Below are 16,467 nucleotides of genomic sequence, written 5' to 3' on the forward strand. Positions count from 1 at the left end.
TCGTTTTGGCCGTTGATGATGGGCCCACCACATCTTGACCATGAAAAGTTTGGGAGCGGTTGTCTGACAACCGCTCCAACCCCTTGTGCCCTCAGTACTCCATTTTTTTTATTTTTTTTTTTTTAAACGGCATTAAGGTGGTGCTGAGGTAGTATAGTTGAGCACTGTGGTTGGCACTTCAGCTATCATCACTTGCTAAACTCATAAGCAACGATCTTCGTCTTACCAAAATAATAATAATAATAATAATAAGCAACGATCTTCGCTGATTGATTCAATCCTAAAACCATAAAATTAACTTAATTATTGAGATCAATAACAAAAGGAAAAGCAGATACCAAAATGGCAAAAAATGAGATGAATGAGGCGGTGCAAGTTTTCTGCGTCGGAACTGCTGATACGAAGCTTGAAGAGCTCCGATTTCTATCCCAATCCGTTCAATCAAATCTCAACAACTTCTCCACTAATTCTTCCACTAAGGTACTGCATTATATTCTTCAATTTTCTAATAGAAAATGTTTCAATTTTGTTCTTTTCTATTTTTTAGCCTAATAGTTTTTGCTGCTGATCACTGAGTCGAAAAGAATCTTGAACGCTAATCTGAAACGGGATTTTGCATGGTTGGTTTGATTAAACGCTGTTATGGAGTAGCTTTTATGGTTTCTGTTCACTCCTCTGCTTGTAATGGTGAAGCTTTAGTTCTATCGTTGCTAGTTCTTGCTAAGGCAGGGGCGGAAGTTTTACATTTATGTTATTCACAATCAATTTCTTGTGTCAAAATAGTATCCGGTAGGTGCTATGCGCTTCCCATGTTCTGCATTGCTGCTTTTTGGACCATTTTGAAATGGCAAATGATGGTACCAAAAGTGCTGATGAGGAAATGTAGGTCTGTAGCATAAGCTTTTATAGTTCTGTTTGTATATCCCTTCTATGATCAGACTCTGCTGAGATTCAGAAAGGGAATTTAGAGAGTGGAAATTGTCAGGATAGGCACACAGCACAAGTGGAGATTAAGTTAATTAAGTGCAACTCGTTGTTGGGTATTTATAGTAGAATCCAAGATCAAATGCACACTTAACCTTAAGATCTTAGTATAATTGCAAGGTCCACCACTGTCCTTATGGGTAATATAGGCTAGATGCCCTTTCTTTTACAAACTCGTCCTAATGTTATTAACACATAATCCTGACAAATAAAATTTATAGCTTTTCTGGATTTATGTCTTGTCTTTGTGGCCATTACGTGTTCTTAGTTACTTCAAGAACCCATAAGTTTCTAAGATGCTAAAACAATTTAACTTTGATCGTCATATTTCCTTAAGTCGAGGAAAAAACCGAGGCAAGAAAGATATTGGGATTTTTGGTGGTTTCAGTACAGTTAAATGCATGACAACTTTCAATGCTGTTTATTTTTCTGCATTGCTTCACCCTATAAAAAGTTATGAAGATGTGCAGGTACAAGTTACAGTTGTAGATGTTTCTGCGGGTGAGAAGGAGGTACAGAGCTGTGGTGACTTCAAGTTTGTATCAAGGGAGGATGTCTTTTCTGCTTCAGGGGAACCAAGCCCAGTCCAGCTTCCTGATGATAGAGGCAAAGCTGTTGCAGTGATTAGTAAAGCACTTGAAAATTTTCTCAGAAAAGCTCATAGGGGTCGAGTCCTTGCTGGAGTTGTAGGGCTGGGAGGTAGTGGAGGGACATCTCTGCTATCATCTGCCTTTCGATCTCTTCCCATTGGGATCCCCAAGTTACTTGTATCTACTGTTGCCAGTGGTCAAACGGAACCTTATATTGGAACATCAGATTTATTGTTGTTTCCTTCAGTGGTGGATATTTGTGGCATTAACAATGTGAGTAGGGTTGTGCTATCAAATGCTGGTGCAGCTTTTGCTGGGATGGTCGCTGGAAGGCTTGAAAAGTCTAAAGAAACCCGCAATGGCAGTGAAAAATTTACAGTGGGTTTGACAATGTTTGGAGTCACCACACCATGTGTTAATGCTGTCAAGGAAAGACTGCTTAAAGAAGGTTATGAGACCTTGGTTTTTCACGCCACAGGTGTAGGTGGCAGGGCTATGGAGGATCTTGTTAGACAAGGACTTATACAGGTAGCTATGCGTGTTATCTGTACAAGCATTAAAACTCTTACAGATTAACTTGTACAATTTTCTATTTGGAGTATTGGAACTTGGATCTATGAAATGGGCAGAAGTGGTAGAGGGAAAGTGTTATTATTTAAAGAGATGAAAATATAAGGTTGAAGGTCGAATATGGGAATTTAAAGAGACTACTTAGCTTGAATTATAATGAAATTAAGTCCTTCAAGAATTAGTTCCTACTAACACTCAGCCTCTTTGTCTAGGATGGGGTGCTTTGACATCAAAACAACTGCAAGACGGTGGAATGATAATAAGTTTAAGATGAAAGATAAAAACTTGAACAGATTAATTGATGATTAGCAACAAATTGTCATTTGTCATTTTTATTTGCTGGATGATTTATCGACACTCAACATTTGTATTGTTGTTGTACATAGGGTGTTTTAGACATCACAACCACTGAAGTTGCAGATTATGTTGTTGGAGGTGTTATGGCATGTGATAGTTCCCGGTTTGATGCCTTAATAGAGAAAAATATACCTTTGGTGCTGAGTGTGGGAGCCTTGGATATGATTAATTTTGGAGGCCGAGATACCATACCTTCTCAATTTCATCATCGGAAGATTCATGAACACAATCAGCAGGTAAAAAATTTAATTAACTTTGTCTACTTACATTTTACCTGGAGTCAGTTACGTTTTAGTACTCAAGTATACATGGTAATGACTACTGTGTCAAATATCTATTTGATCAGATGAAAAGTTCAATGCTCTGAATTCTATGCTTTAGCCTACCACAGGAGTAAATTGATGGAAAAGAAAGAAAAAAAAAGCACTTCTGTAGTTGTTCTACTGAGATATTGCTGTAACAGTTATATAGTTCTTTGGTAAGAATGAAACATATTCTTGGCTGGTGTAGAGTAAAAGAAGAGAAAAATTTGATCATTCTGATTATTAACCTTCAGGATATTGGACATGTGTTGATAATATTTATGAATTTTCAAGGTTTCTTTGATGCGGACTACAGTGGATGAGAATAAAAAGTTTGCTGAATTTATAGCAGAGAAGTTAAACAAGTCAAACTCAAAACTCTGTATCTGCTTGCCAGAGAAAGGGATATCTGCTTTGGATGCACCTGGTAAGGCCTTTTATGATTCTGAGGTTACTGAAACTCTGATAAAGGAAGTACAGAAGCTGATTCAGACAAATGAAGACCGTCAGGTAACCGCATTGCTTACAAGATAGATTTATGAGTTTTTTTACATTATTCATTTGCCCCATGGAGTTTCCTACTAAAAGATTCTGTTCATCTCTGGAAGATAATATATTTGTCTATTGATAGGTCAAGGTTTTCCCTCATCACATTAATGATATTGAGTTTGCAAACGCCTTGGCTGACTTGTTCATAGAGATCTGTCATAATTCTAAAGATGGTGGTGAGAGTGTTTATGAATCTATGAAAGATATCCAAGAAGATCATCCTGTTTCTGAAGTAAAACCCACAAAAGGAACTATTTCTTACTGCCTGAGCAACTTCCCAAATGCAAAACCAGGTTTTTTTCCCTCTCGATGTTATTTTTCTGAGCTTCTTCTGTAAATGTCTTAGGTTGTGTTGTATCGTGAAACTGGTTAGGCTGATTTTCATTTAAGAATGTCTCGTAACTCATCTAAACAGACATAGTAGTCTTCATGGTCATTTCATGGAAAAACCTGTTTAGAGGAAGCACAAATTTACTTTCTTTTCTTCATTACTGTCATGTTTACTAGGTTCCTGATTCGCATGCTATTAGCTATTAAGAGCTTGTTGAAGATGTTTGGTGACTGCTAGTTTCCAGTCCTTGCGTCAACCTGTCAATTACCTCCGTGCATCTGTCAATCTTACTTTGTCACAAGTCTAGTTGAATACTGCTTGTTATTTGAAAGAAGTGTTTGACACAGATTTGCCTCGATGCTTAAGGCAGCATGTGGTTTATGAGACAACCATAAGTTTCTGAATTTGTGCTTTGCAGAATTCTGCTTGAATGAATAGTCCATGGGAGGTTTTTTTCATTTCTATTTTATCTTCTTACATGGGGAGGGGGCTGGGGGAAATGGTGGAAGTAATCAATTCATTGCTGTAACTGCCTTTATTGTTGTGCATTGAGGCTTACTGTTGCAGATGTAATATGCTCTAGGAGCTTAGTAGTTTCTTCAAATTCACCAATATATGCAGGAGGAGGGATTATGTTTATTTCTAATATCTAGCTGAAGTCCTAATGAAAATTTTATTCCTTTCAACAGAAACTTTGCAGAGAACGCATGCCGTGCTGCAGAATTTGAAAGATCAAATAAGGATGTGTAAACCCATTATTGGGGCTGGTGCAGGGACAGGGATATCAGCAAAATTTGAAGAAGCAGGTGGCGTGGATCTAATAGTTTTATACAACTCAGGGCGCTTTCGGATGGCAGGAAGGGGCTCCTTGGCAGGATTGTTGCCTTTTGCTGATGCAAATGCAGTAGTAGTTGAGATGGCCAATGAAGTGTTGCCTGTAAGAATTTTTTTCTTCCAGACGGAAAAGAGTTTATGGGGTGAAAGAAGAGTATATGTACATGTTAAATCTGGCAAATACTCTAGTAATATGCTTGAATTTTTTCAGTACTGCGCCTTCATGGTTTAATTCCTTTTGTAACTATAGTAGGATGCCTCCATTGTATACGGGGTAAGCATTACCATTGATCACCTTGTGCTGCTCGATTTATACTCATGTTGAACGTCCAGGTAGTTAAGAAGGTTCCTGTTCTGGCTGGTGTCTGTGCAACTGATCCATTTCGCCGCATTGACTATTTCCTGAAGCAGTTGGAGTCCATAGGTTTCTGTGGAGTGCAAAATTTTCCTACTGTTGGGCTTTTTGATGGTAATTTTAGACAAAATCTAGAAGAGACTGGAATGGGATATGGGTATGTCTTAATTTAGTGACATTCATTTGGGCTTTTTTCTAACATTCTTTGCAATCATAAATGGAATGAACAATCACCATAGTCGTTATACAGATTGGAGGTTGAAATGGTTGCGAAAGCTCATGAAATGGGCCTCTTAACAACCCCTTATGCCTTCAACATAGAAGAAGCAGTGGCAATGGCAAAAGCTGGTGCTGACGTTGTAGTGGCTCATATGGGGCTCACAACCGCAGGATCAATTGGTGCAAAAACGGCTCTCTCATTGGATGAAAGTGCTGTTCGTGTTCAAGCTATTGCTGTGGCTGTTCATTCTGTCAATAGTGATGTTATTGTGCTCTGCCATGGAGGTACCATCTGAGAAACCTTTGCTTGCTACAAATGTTTTCAACCAATAATGTACTGAACCCAAAAGTTCAAACAATGGTGGGATATTTTCTATAACAACATTTTACCAATTCAGAATGAGATATGTTGCTTGAACTGGAGAGCAACAACAATAACTACTAACTCTAACAGCTTGTATAGCTAATTGGTCATTTGGGTCATTGGATCAAACTGGTTAGTCCACCTGTATTGGGTTTCTGTGTTTGGTCAGGAGGTCATTCTAGAATATGACGCGTTGCTAGACGGATGACTGCCACCATAAAAGGACCAAATAGAGACATCATCACTTGAAGGCAGAATCTATTATTATTTTGAAGCTTGAATTTTTAACGTGTTTGCTAGGTACATTTGGTATATTTTTCTGGAATCTGCTTAGCCGTCTGTTCAGATTGCTGTGTTTAGTTGGACTTGGCTTCCACCAACTATTGTCATGTCTCATAGATGTCACTTCTTTAAAACTAAATTTCAAGAAGGTACTTATTAGATATGTTTCATGGTATCAGCATAGGAAAGAAAAAACAGTACATTATTCTTAAGTGTTGAATGAATTCACTTCGTTTTCACATTTATTGACTGCTGTGCAACTTTCAGGTCCTATATCCAGCCCTGAAGAAGCCAAATATGTACTAAAGAATACAAAAGGCGTTCATGGATTCTATGGGGCATCAAGTTTGGAAAGGCTACCAGTAGAGCAAGCTATAACAGCCACCGTACAGGAGTACAAATCAATTTCTATGAAGTAAACGTGACATTCTTGGATGCCTTTGGGAGCTAGATCCTTTTTGTGTGTTTGTTAACTTTTCGATTCATTATCATCTTTTTCTGACATGTACTTTGTTAAAAAAAAAAGATATATAAATATTCAAAGATTTCAGATCAACATTATGCACTTATGGATGAGAATAAAATTTGAAATGACATTATTGTCATACAGAAGATTTAGCTCTTTCTCTTATAATGGCCAAATATGGTTAGTATTCCTTTTGTGTATGACTGGAATACTTGAAATTCATGGTTTATGTATTACGATGGATCACATAAATGATGACTGGATGACATCATTTCTTTTTGTTGCCTCTACTAATTTCCTGTGAAATTTAGAATCTTCTTTTTCAGGGAATTTGAAACATAAGAACTGGATTACAACAAGAAATTGATGATACTTGGTACACAGTCTTAAACCATGCATCTACATTAATCACCGTAGTGCACAAGTCATCTGCTTCAGGGTATTTAGTTGTGTTCATTCTTCAGGGCCGTTAAGGTTATTGGACATCCACTTCTCAATCTTGGTATGTGTGCTTTTCCTTCTAGATGAGGGTCTAGGTCATCAACAGTCCACCTGTGCAATGAAAGATGGAAACTCATTCAAAGTAGGAAACTGTATCCCGTTAAAAAGAGGAACAGAAGTCAGAGAAGCTAAAGGCTAGTAGCTCACATGTATCCAGTAGTTAGTCGGTGTAAAAAAACCAACATTGTAAGTTTTGCCATATTGATTCCCAAGCATGTCCTTGGTCCTGACCCGAATGGTATGTAACTGTATGGCTTTTGCATTTCCTAATGATATGAAATACATGATGAATTTATAATGTTCCTTTTTGGAAAGTGAGGATGATTAGATGAAGAATGAGCAGGAAACTTGTTACATCAAATCTTGAAGGGTTGAAGAGCATAGGATCCTTGTATATTTCTGGGTCTTGATGTATACAGGTTGCATCAACATTGACATGCCATCCTTTCTTTATCTCGAAACCTGCATCATGACATGGATAAGTATGCTTGTTGATTTATTTAATAAATACAATCAGGTTTTTTTTTGTTAATCTGGAGATTGAATATGCTAGGCTTATAATATTAGAATTTTGGGTTTGAACCTTTTTAGAAGAAAAGGTTTTTATGCATAGGTAACTAGTAAAGCATGAGGCAAGTTTTCTTTTGCCCTTGTTCCTTTTATTTAAGGCTTAACTTACCTTCAATTGTGCAGTTATCTAGTGCCACTCGAGGAAACCATAGGAGGACGTTTGACATTCTCAATGTCTCTTTGACAACCTAGAAACATAAAAATCAACCTTGATAAGCATAGAAATATATATAATTGGGGGTGGACAAGGGACTGTAGTTTCAATAAGGAAATTCATTGAACTTCTTTCTCCGAGTTCCTCTAACCTTTGAGGCATATGACATGTTGTTCAGATCTTCAAGGGTCAGGAGGGCTCCATTTGGCTTGTTTCTGAGTATGGACAATTGTTCTTCCTGTAAATCCATCAAAAGGGAAAGAATCATAGTATGTCTGCAATGATCTTCAATGAAAGGATGTGACATATATATATATATATATAAAACAAAAGCACACACAAGCACAGAGATATTGATTTTGTTTGGATAGGAGGTTATTTGAAATATTTATTTGAGATAATTACTGTAGCACTTTTTGTGATGTGATGTATGTGAGATAAAAAGGTGGTTGGAAATTGTGTTTATGATGTAAGTAGAAAAAAATTTGAAATTTTGTTTGCAAATCTTCCTATCCAAACAAGCTCATTGTTTTCTGCTAGTTTTCCTCTTCCTCGAGGTTTTTGGATTCTTTTCTGTTTCCTTTCCCGGAGTGTTTCAGGTGCTTCCCAGGGGGAGGGGGAAGAAATGGTTAACAGGAATTTAGTAGCAGAATGGTGGGAGGGGAGTTTAGAGAGAGAGAGAGAGAGGGAGTTTGCATTTTAAAATGCAGGCATTATTTCTCACCCTGAGCCTATCCTGAACTCCTTGATGTTCATCTAAGAACTTGACACTCCACATCATTGCAGCAGCTGTAGTGGTTTGTCCAGCAATTATCAATGTCAATAGGTTATCCATGATCTCTTCATCGCTGAGTTTTTCATTATCTGGATATTGATCTCTTTGCAGCATGGACTGTAGGAAGTCTTCAGGATGTCGACTTCCTGTCCTTCGACAGGCAATCATTCCTTTGAACGTTTCCATGAGTCGACAGCGTGCCTGTGTATATTGCTTGTTCAGTTTTAATGACTTAAAAAGTTTGAAATGAACGAGCATACTTCTTTCATGTTTCAAGATATCTTTTCCCGCACTTTTGCTTTTGTTTCTGGAAAGGATTTTACTACAATTTGCTCTGTCTTGTAGCTGTCTTAATAAGCGAAATTTCTTAGGTGACATTGCTCCTAAAACATCACCAAGCAGATTTTTCTTGTTGGTCATTTGGTGATTATTGGTATGACCTATAGATTCTATATTGCAGAATAGAAGCTTACTTTGATGCCTTTGTAGTATCGAGTGCCAGGGGTCATGACAGGGAAGGATAACATGGCATCAGAAACTGCAGTGCAGTCTCTTTCAATTTGTTCGAGTAAGGAAGCATCTGTGACGCTCATGAACATGTCACACATTGCATCAAATGTCATCTGCATCAAATCTATTGAGGTTAGCCTTTGACATTGAAAACCAATACTTCTTCATTTCTTGAATTTCTAAAAAAGTTTCTTGGGCTGCCTTTTGGCTTGGGTTGTTAACATATTGAGTTGGCTTGGTCAAATGTATCGTGTATATAAGTCCTTAAACCAAAGTTTCCTCATAATAAGAAAAAAGATTTCTAAAAGAAAGTTGGTCGAGCCTGCCATTTGTTTTAAACATTTGTTTTAATACCAATTAGAACAGTGTCTATGCAACAGATAATGGAAATGGAATTCAGTAGTACCTTCATATTGAAGTCAAGCACCACAAAACTTTGTCCATCCCTTTCTAATTTCTCCAATCTTTTACTCAGCATGCAGTCAATTTTCTGAACAAACTTGGATAAAGAATTCATAGAGAAAGGTTCAGACAGAAGACGCCTGATTCTTCTGTGACTTTCATGAGGAACACATAGCAAGCTATTCTTTCCTACTGCATCTGCCATTGATTTCACATATCCCTTGTTGAACAGTGCAAAATCATTGGCAAAGATTGTCTTGGCACCGTCAACACTTGGAACATACACATGGATCTTGCCAAATATCCTTGTTTTGAACCATTTCCCATACCTAATTTTATCAGTCAGTCAATCAGTACATATTTCATGAAGCTACTTAGCTTCTGCAATAATTTTACCTTAATCAGAGAGTTGGTGGTAATAGATATCTCTACTGTTTTCTTTTTTTTCATTTTTATTTTTACTGTCTCTAATCTTTTCTTCTTCTTCTCCTCCTCCTATTCTTTTTTCTTCTGGTTGGCATTATACTACAATTTTCAACTGCCTTTTTACATGATTATGACATGGAAATTGCTCTTACTGCAAATGAGAGGACTATATAGGTTTGAGAAGAAAGGCAAAACATATGTACTTCATCTTAGTCCGAAATTGAAAAAGTTCAGGTATTTTGTGACTTGACACTGTATAAGATCTTGGATAAAACAGTAAACTAACTCTAGCTTTGCATCTGTTGGAAACTACACTGCACATAAAGGAGTTAAATTGAAGAGTCACAAGGATGGCTTTCCCTATATCCATCAAAGATGTATATTCTATTCTCAAAAGGAGGAGGATAACTTACCACGATCGTCGGAGTCTAACAAACTCATAGCAGCCTTTGTTGCTATTGTTAGCTGAGAGGAATGAAAGAGTCTCCCCGAGGAAGGGGATTCCCAGGCTGCCAGGGATGCCACTCTTTCCACGTTTAGTTCCCTTAGAAAGGATAACTGTCACTCCTAAGGCGAGCACTGATGCTAGGAGAATATAATGGTAGTTGCCAAGTAGAAGGACGAGATACTCAACAGACATCTTGAGTTAATTTTGAGGAAACTGATGACAGTCGGAGTATGATTATGAACTGTTGGAACATAAATTATCACCTAGCATCAAAGGTCTAGTAGTCTGAGATGAACGAGAAATGTGAATTAAATAGGGATGTTTGGAAGCATCTTTAGCGTATGCCGGCTATAGCACTACTCCAAGATTCATGCTAGTAAAAGACAATATTCAACGTGCCTCCGTCTTTGTCCGTACTTCCTGAGACATTGTAATTTGACCCTCAACTTTGTCATATCCTTGTTAAATAACTGGATTGCCGAACCAGGGTAGTGTTTGCCAGGACGAGAAGTTTATCTGAACATTTTTAATCACACAAATGGTGACTAGCATGTTCGCTAACTCTTTTCTTTGATGATTCTTGGTACCACAACTAATACATCATGCTGCTTTTCTATTGATACTAAACAATTGCGAAATCATTTTATCTCTAGTCACGTTATAAACTCTTGCGGCTTATTGTTTACCAGCACTGAGAGGAATGAAAAATACATGATACATAGTTATATATAACGTAAATGTCACAAACTGCAATTCCGGACACTGGTGTGGATTGTGGACAAGAAATCAGGCCAAATTTTTGGTTCATTATGAGGTGTCTGCCGCTGAAGGTGTTCATTGAACGCACTTTATTGCTTGTTCGGCTAGTATTTCTCGTTAACTGATATGCTACGATCCCCGGGATTGGTTTATCGATCTCATGTCTGGTGAGAAGTGACAATTAGCCATTGGAAGCAATTGGTCAAATCAAGACGAGATTTCAGCATGTCCCTCAGGCCTAGGAAGACATGCATGGCATGCAGTAGCATGTGCTTTAATCTGCATTCTCCTGTTCCCTCCTTATCCCAACCTGTTTGCGAGGATTTGAGCCATAGTCTGCGAGGCGGAGGCCGGAGTTCAACTTCCTGACCACTAGTCCCCACGGCGACATGATTCTGTAGTCAATGTAGAGAGAGTTCATCTCTAGGTATGATGGTGGTTACTCCCATCTGTCAAATAATAAGGGATGGTAGTTATTGTCCCGAGGCGTTCCATAAAAAGATTCGATTCAGGCCTAGTGCCGACTTGCCAAGGATTATAAGATGGTATCGTTGAATTAACAATGACTACTACATTTGTGAAATGATGACTTAGAGAAGAGCTCTGATATGATGTACAAGTGGAAGACGACTGTGTATCGAGCATGTCGCTATTAATTTTTGTCCCATAGCCACTCCTCAGATTCGATCTACACCAAAACCCAAAAATAAGTTTTTGACAAAAAAAAAATCCAAAAATAAGTGAAGTCTTTCCTTTTCGAAGTAGATAAACTGCTACAAATATAAGATTTCCTTTGTTTGTGCAGTATAGACTGCAGGGCCTCTCTGCCAGGGGAAAAAAGAAATATTGGTTTTGCTAATCTGGATGCATTACATTCCATGCACCTTATATTGATATTAGATGAATGATTCAAAAGTTTAAGTGTAATAGAAGTTCATCTAGCTTAATGTTACCAGATATATAGTCTAGTCGGACAATGTTACAGTGACTATAGTTATGGTAATGATATTAGGGTTACCTATTATTATAGGTTTCTATTAACTTTAACGACACATCAAGCTTTTTAGCGTCTTTTTAAATATTGTTTTAAAATAATTAATATTAATATTAGTAAGTTTTTAATTAAAATTAGTAAGTATATGTCTGAAATAGTCAATTTTAGTCAGAAATGAAAATTTACACTTTGAGTAATGTAATTTACTTATAATTCGACAAAAGTTATTTTTGTTTAAATTAAACTTACTAATACTAAAAGTAAAAAATTTGCATCTTTAAGTAAAAGATCACCTATTTCCTGAAACGTTTTCGGGTATCACCTGTCTCTTTAAAGTCACCTGCCTTCTTCTTATTTACTTCTCAGTTCTCACAATACGATTGAATTCCCGAGCAAAAGTTTCCACTTTGGTCCACACTTTCTCTTGGTTACGATTGAATAAATTTTCTCCCTCCAAAATTTTCATCTTTAGTCCACACTTTTCCTCTCGTCTTTCTCATCGATCGGTTGGTTTTGGGTGCTGCTATATGCAGACATAACAAAAGGGTTAGCAACGGTGGTAGCTAGCCAAAGAGCATATGAAAAATAGCAGTGACGATTAGACCATCATGTTCTCTTGAAATTGTTTGATTATATTGCTGTAATTTATTTATTTTTCATTTGTTTTGTTTGTCAAGATTTTCTTGCAAAATCAAGTTTGAGATTTTGAAGATTTTATTGTAATATTGGGGCTAGAAATGTTCGTTGAAACATGTAGGAAATGGTTGTAGCTTTGATTGGCTCTGGGTAAAGTAAGCTTAATAGCCATATGAAACATCTAGGAAATGACTTGAGACCCTTTATGTGAAAGTGTGTAGGCATTTAAGTTAAATGTGATTAATTTAGGAATGCATATAAGATGTTTGGTGAAATGTCAAAGAGAAATTTGTGTGTAATGATTGATGCTCTGTGCGGGTGAGAAAATGAAATGTTCTAATTGCCAAATGGTCTTGAGACCCTTTCTTTCCATTTGCTTTTTAGTAGTGAAAATTTCTTTTGATTATATTGGTAAAAAAATAACATATTTTACAAATTATTCCAATTTATTTAGAAACTGTTACTAATTTCATCAGAAATTATATAATGTAAAAATGGTTTAATAATTTTTTACTAAATATAAATACTGCATATAAAAGGAAAAGATATTTGATTTTATTTTACTTTGATTAGAAAAACTTATGGTAGTAATAACAAAAATAGTCACAGTGGTGCAAATTTTGAATCAATAATTAACGTACACTTGATTACGGTAATTTTTTAACCGATTAGACTAATATATGCCATAAAGTAGTAAGATTTAATCATTTATGAATTGACAATTTAGAAGTTTATATACCATTCACCTATAAAAAATTATAATTATTATAAAATGACATTTTATAATAATTTACATACTATTTGCCAATTAAAAATAAGTTTGATAAAAAAAAATATGCATACAAATCTATAATGTAAATGATACAAAATATATTTGAAAGTTATGAAACTTAATATATGGGTAAATTTAGGGTTTGTTTGGATAGGAGTTTATTTGGATGATTTATTTGAGATAATTACTATAGTACTTTTTGTGATGTGATGTATGTGAGATGAAAAGGTGATTAGGAAGATATAAAGGTGATTAAAATTTATGAAGTAAATTATTTTATTTGAAATCATTTCAATCCAAACAAACCGTATAATTTTCAAAGATTATACTACATTAATAGAACATTAACTTTTATACTTATGACCCAGAAAATAAATTTATTAAACTGTTACCATTTTATTAAATTCATAAGTATTAATCTATGGAAATTGTGATGTATAGATAAGTGCTATTCTATATATAACTTGAAATATTTGTTGTTATTGTCATCCAAACTTTCTAAGCTTTAACAAATTCAAAAATAATTTAGAATTTGTAATATGGCAAATTATTCATACATATTTTATAAGGTCATATGAAAGAAATGGTTTTCATAGTATATTTAAAGGATTAATTTTGTCTACACTGACAATGTATACACTATCAGCGTTGGATGAATGACAACTATGCAAAATTTAAATTTAAAATTCAACTTTTGCACACATGTCATAAATCAAACGGTGATAGTATATACACTATCAGTGTATATAAGATTTACTCTTATTTAAAATACTTAAAACACATAACATTTATAAATGATACATACAATCGTGTATTATACATTTACGTTACAAGCAATTACTAACTACTCCTTCCGTCTCATATATTTGGTTGTGTTTGGGGATATGTGCTTTTTATGCACAGTACACTTCACCAAATTTTTTTTTCTTTTGTTTCACTTTTGCCCTTATGCACAGTACACTCCACTTTTGCCCATCACTGCTACTCTTATCTGCTACAAACACTTCTTCCGGAGATATCGACGTGATAAGTGACAACTGACAACTCTTTAAATCACAAGCTACTAACTTTCATTCGGCAAGAAAATTTCATCGTCTTTTACTTCTCAAATTTCTTCCATCTTTTGCTAATAAATCCTTAAAATTTTGCTCTACCTAACTTTCGACAGCAAGTTGACGCTGATGCTCAAGAAAGAGATGAAAACTCTATGGGATTCAAGTCTTCAATAAAAGTTCGTCTAATCTGCACTGCCTATATTTGGATTATGCATCTAATCAAAACATATCAAGATTGATTTTTTTTATTCCCTTGTTATGATTTGTTTTTATTCTTTCTTTTTTTGGGTTCATGTCAAGAGGGCGTTAATTCTTGTCTTGCTTAATTATAATTTCTGGTTTTTTTTTGTTTTTAAGATTTGCCACCAAATTGGTCTAAAACTTTTGTAAGTTGGTGGATTTCTAAAACTTGAATTGCCTATTTTAAAATTTTGTTAACTAAGGATTACGACTACTCACTCCTAGTTCTACTCTGTATATAAATATGAGCATTATGCTCTGTTTCGTTGGTGACTTTTTAAAGAAAAATGGATATGCTTGATGACATTGAAACTTCCTGCAATTGTATAAAGAGATTAACTAATGAAGAAAGGCAATCCATTTTTGAAACTCTCTTGCAATATAGTGATTGTGGAAAATTGAGAAGAGGGACAATTAAGAATGTTGCAGACTTATTCCAGATAAATGTCATAACTGTTCGCAGGATTTGGAAACGAGCGGCAGCCTCTTTTGCAAATGAAAGAGTAGTTGATGTATCTCGGAGATTTCCAAAAAGACCTGGATGGAAACAAGTGGAAATAGATTTCACCTCTATTATGACAATTCCTCTTCGCCGCCGAACAAACATTCGCTCTCCAGTGAAATGAAAGTTGCTAAGTCAACTCTTCATCGACGAATTAAAGAATGTGCTATTAGGCAGCATTCAAATGCGTTGAAACCATAGTTGACGGATGAAAGTAAGCAAGTAAGGCTTCGATTTTGCTTGTCAATGCTTGAATTTGAAAGTCTCAATACTAAACCAGTTTTTAGAAGTATGTTTAATGTTGTTCATATTGATGAAAAATAGTTTTATATGACTAAAGAATCCGAAAGGTACTATCTTCATCCTGAGGAAAAGCAACCTCTTCGAACATATAAGAGCAAAAAATTCATTGCGAAAGTTATGTTTCTACCTGCTGTAGCTCGACCTCGGTTTGATTGCTCTTACTACCAAGAATTTGATGACAAAATTGGTATTTTTTTCTTTTGTACTAAAGGAGCCGGCAAAAAGAAACAGTAAAAATCGGATTGCTGGTACATTAGAAACGAAGCCAATATTGTCAATGACTAAAGAGGTGTATAGAAGATGCCTAATTAAAAAGGTTTTGCCTGCAATACGCAGTAAATGGCCACGTGAGAATGGTACTGAAATTTTCATCCAACAAGATAATGTCAAGCCACATATTAATCCCATGGATTTTGAATTTATTGAGGGTGCTTCAATGGATGGACTTGATATTCACTTGTTATTTCAACCTTGTAATAGTCCGGACATGAATGTTCTTAATTTAGGATATTTTAGGGCCATCCAATCACTTCAACATCAAGAAGCACCCAAAACAATTGATGAGCTAATCCTTGTTGTTGAAAAATCGTTTGATCAACTATCAACTAAAAGCCTCAACAATGTTTTCTTAACACTGCAATCATGTATGGTAGAGGTAATGAAGAACTTAAGGGGAAACAATTACAAAGTGCCGCACATCAGAAAGCATCATTTAATGAAAGATGGTTCTCTTCCTCTGCAAATTAAATGTGAAAAAGAACTTGTTAGCCAAGTTCGAAGTCATATACAAGCATAAATATGGTTTTGTTGGACAGGTTCACTTATATGCAAAACTAGTTTGTGCTTTATAGTTTACGGTCCCTATTTCTTTGTTTATAGTTGTTTACACTAGCTTTTTTTTTCTTCTTTATATAGGTACTGTCTAACACCTCTGACCAATATTGTCCCACAGTTAGCCACCCAGAAGGTCGTGGGTTTTGTTCTTGGAGGTGGGGTTATAGTTCACAACAAGTGAAGAGCCCAAACTCGCAGGTCAAGAAGTCCAACACCGCTCCAAAAGACCTCGGTCAGATGAGGGAACACCTACAACAGGTTATAAAGCGGTCAGGACTCTTCTCTCTAGTCGATGTGGGATCGTTACAATCCACCCCTTTTTAAGAGACCCAGCGTCCTCGCTAGCACACCAGGGTCGGGAGTCGGATCTGATATCAACTCTA

General features: G+C 35.9%; 2 protein-coding genes across 2 annotated transcripts; one reads left to right on the forward strand and one right to left on the reverse strand.

Annotated features, from left to right (window-relative positions):
• The first annotated feature begins 153 nt into the window (after positions 1–153).
• On the forward strand, positions 154–6,349 carry LOC113778704 (UPF0261 protein y4oU). Its single transcript, XM_027324184.1, has 9 exons — positions 154–480; positions 1,455–2,102; positions 2,531–2,737; positions 3,098–3,313; positions 3,435–3,645; positions 4,373–4,620; positions 4,851–5,029; positions 5,123–5,376; positions 6,005–6,349. Exons 1-9 carry the CDS (start codon positions 343–345, stop codon positions 6,154–6,156), a joined length of 2,253 nt encoding a protein of 750 aa, XP_027179985.1. The 5' UTR covers positions 154–342; the 3' UTR covers positions 6,157–6,349.
• A 297-nt stretch (positions 6,350–6,646) lies between these two features.
• Positions 6,647–15,962, reverse strand: LOC113777961 (abscisic acid 8'-hydroxylase 1-like). The gene is made up of 10 exons (XM_027323197.1): positions 15,948–15,962; positions 9,955–10,181; positions 9,120–9,444; positions 8,677–8,826; positions 8,153–8,404; positions 7,580–7,666; positions 7,384–7,462; positions 7,060–7,166; positions 6,852–6,970; positions 6,647–6,755 (listed from the first exon to the last, which is right to left on the reverse strand). The coding sequence occupies exons 1-10, from the start codon at positions 15,960–15,962 to the stop codon at positions 6,647–6,649; spliced, it is 1,470 nt and encodes a 489-aa protein (XP_027178998.1).
• Between the last annotated feature and the right edge of the window lie 505 nt (positions 15,963–16,467).

The sequence above is a fragment of the Coffea eugenioides genome, chromosome 7 (genome assembly GCF_003713205.1).
Source record: "Coffea eugenioides isolate CCC68of chromosome 7, Ceug_1.0, whole genome shotgun sequence".
NCBI lineage: Eukaryota > Viridiplantae > Streptophyta > Magnoliopsida > Gentianales > Rubiaceae > Coffea > Coffea eugenioides.

Excerpts from the sequence above, each read along its gene's own strand:
- LOC113778704 (XM_027324184.1), top strand. The coding sequence starts at position 343 with ATGGCAAAAAATGAGATGAATGAGGCGGTGCAAGTTTTCTGCGTCGGA. Across the intron at positions 3,646-4,372 it reads CTTCCCAAATGCAAAACCAG|AAACTTTGCAGAGAACGCAT; the intron begins GTTTTTTTCCCT and ends TCCTTTCAACAG. Across the intron at positions 5,377-6,004 it reads TATTGTGCTCTGCCATGGAG|GTCCTATATCCAGCCCTGAA; the intron begins GTACCATCTGAG and ends TGCAACTTTCAG.
- LOC113777961 (XM_027323197.1), bottom strand. Across the intron at positions 9,445-9,954 it reads GTTAGACTCCGACGATCGTG|GTATGGGAAATGGTTCAAAA; the intron begins GTAAGTTATCCT and ends TGATAAAATTAG. Across the intron at positions 6,971-7,059 it reads TCAACCCTTCAAGATTTGAT|GAAATGCAAAAGCCATACAG; the intron begins GTAACAAGTTTC and ends TCATATCATTAG.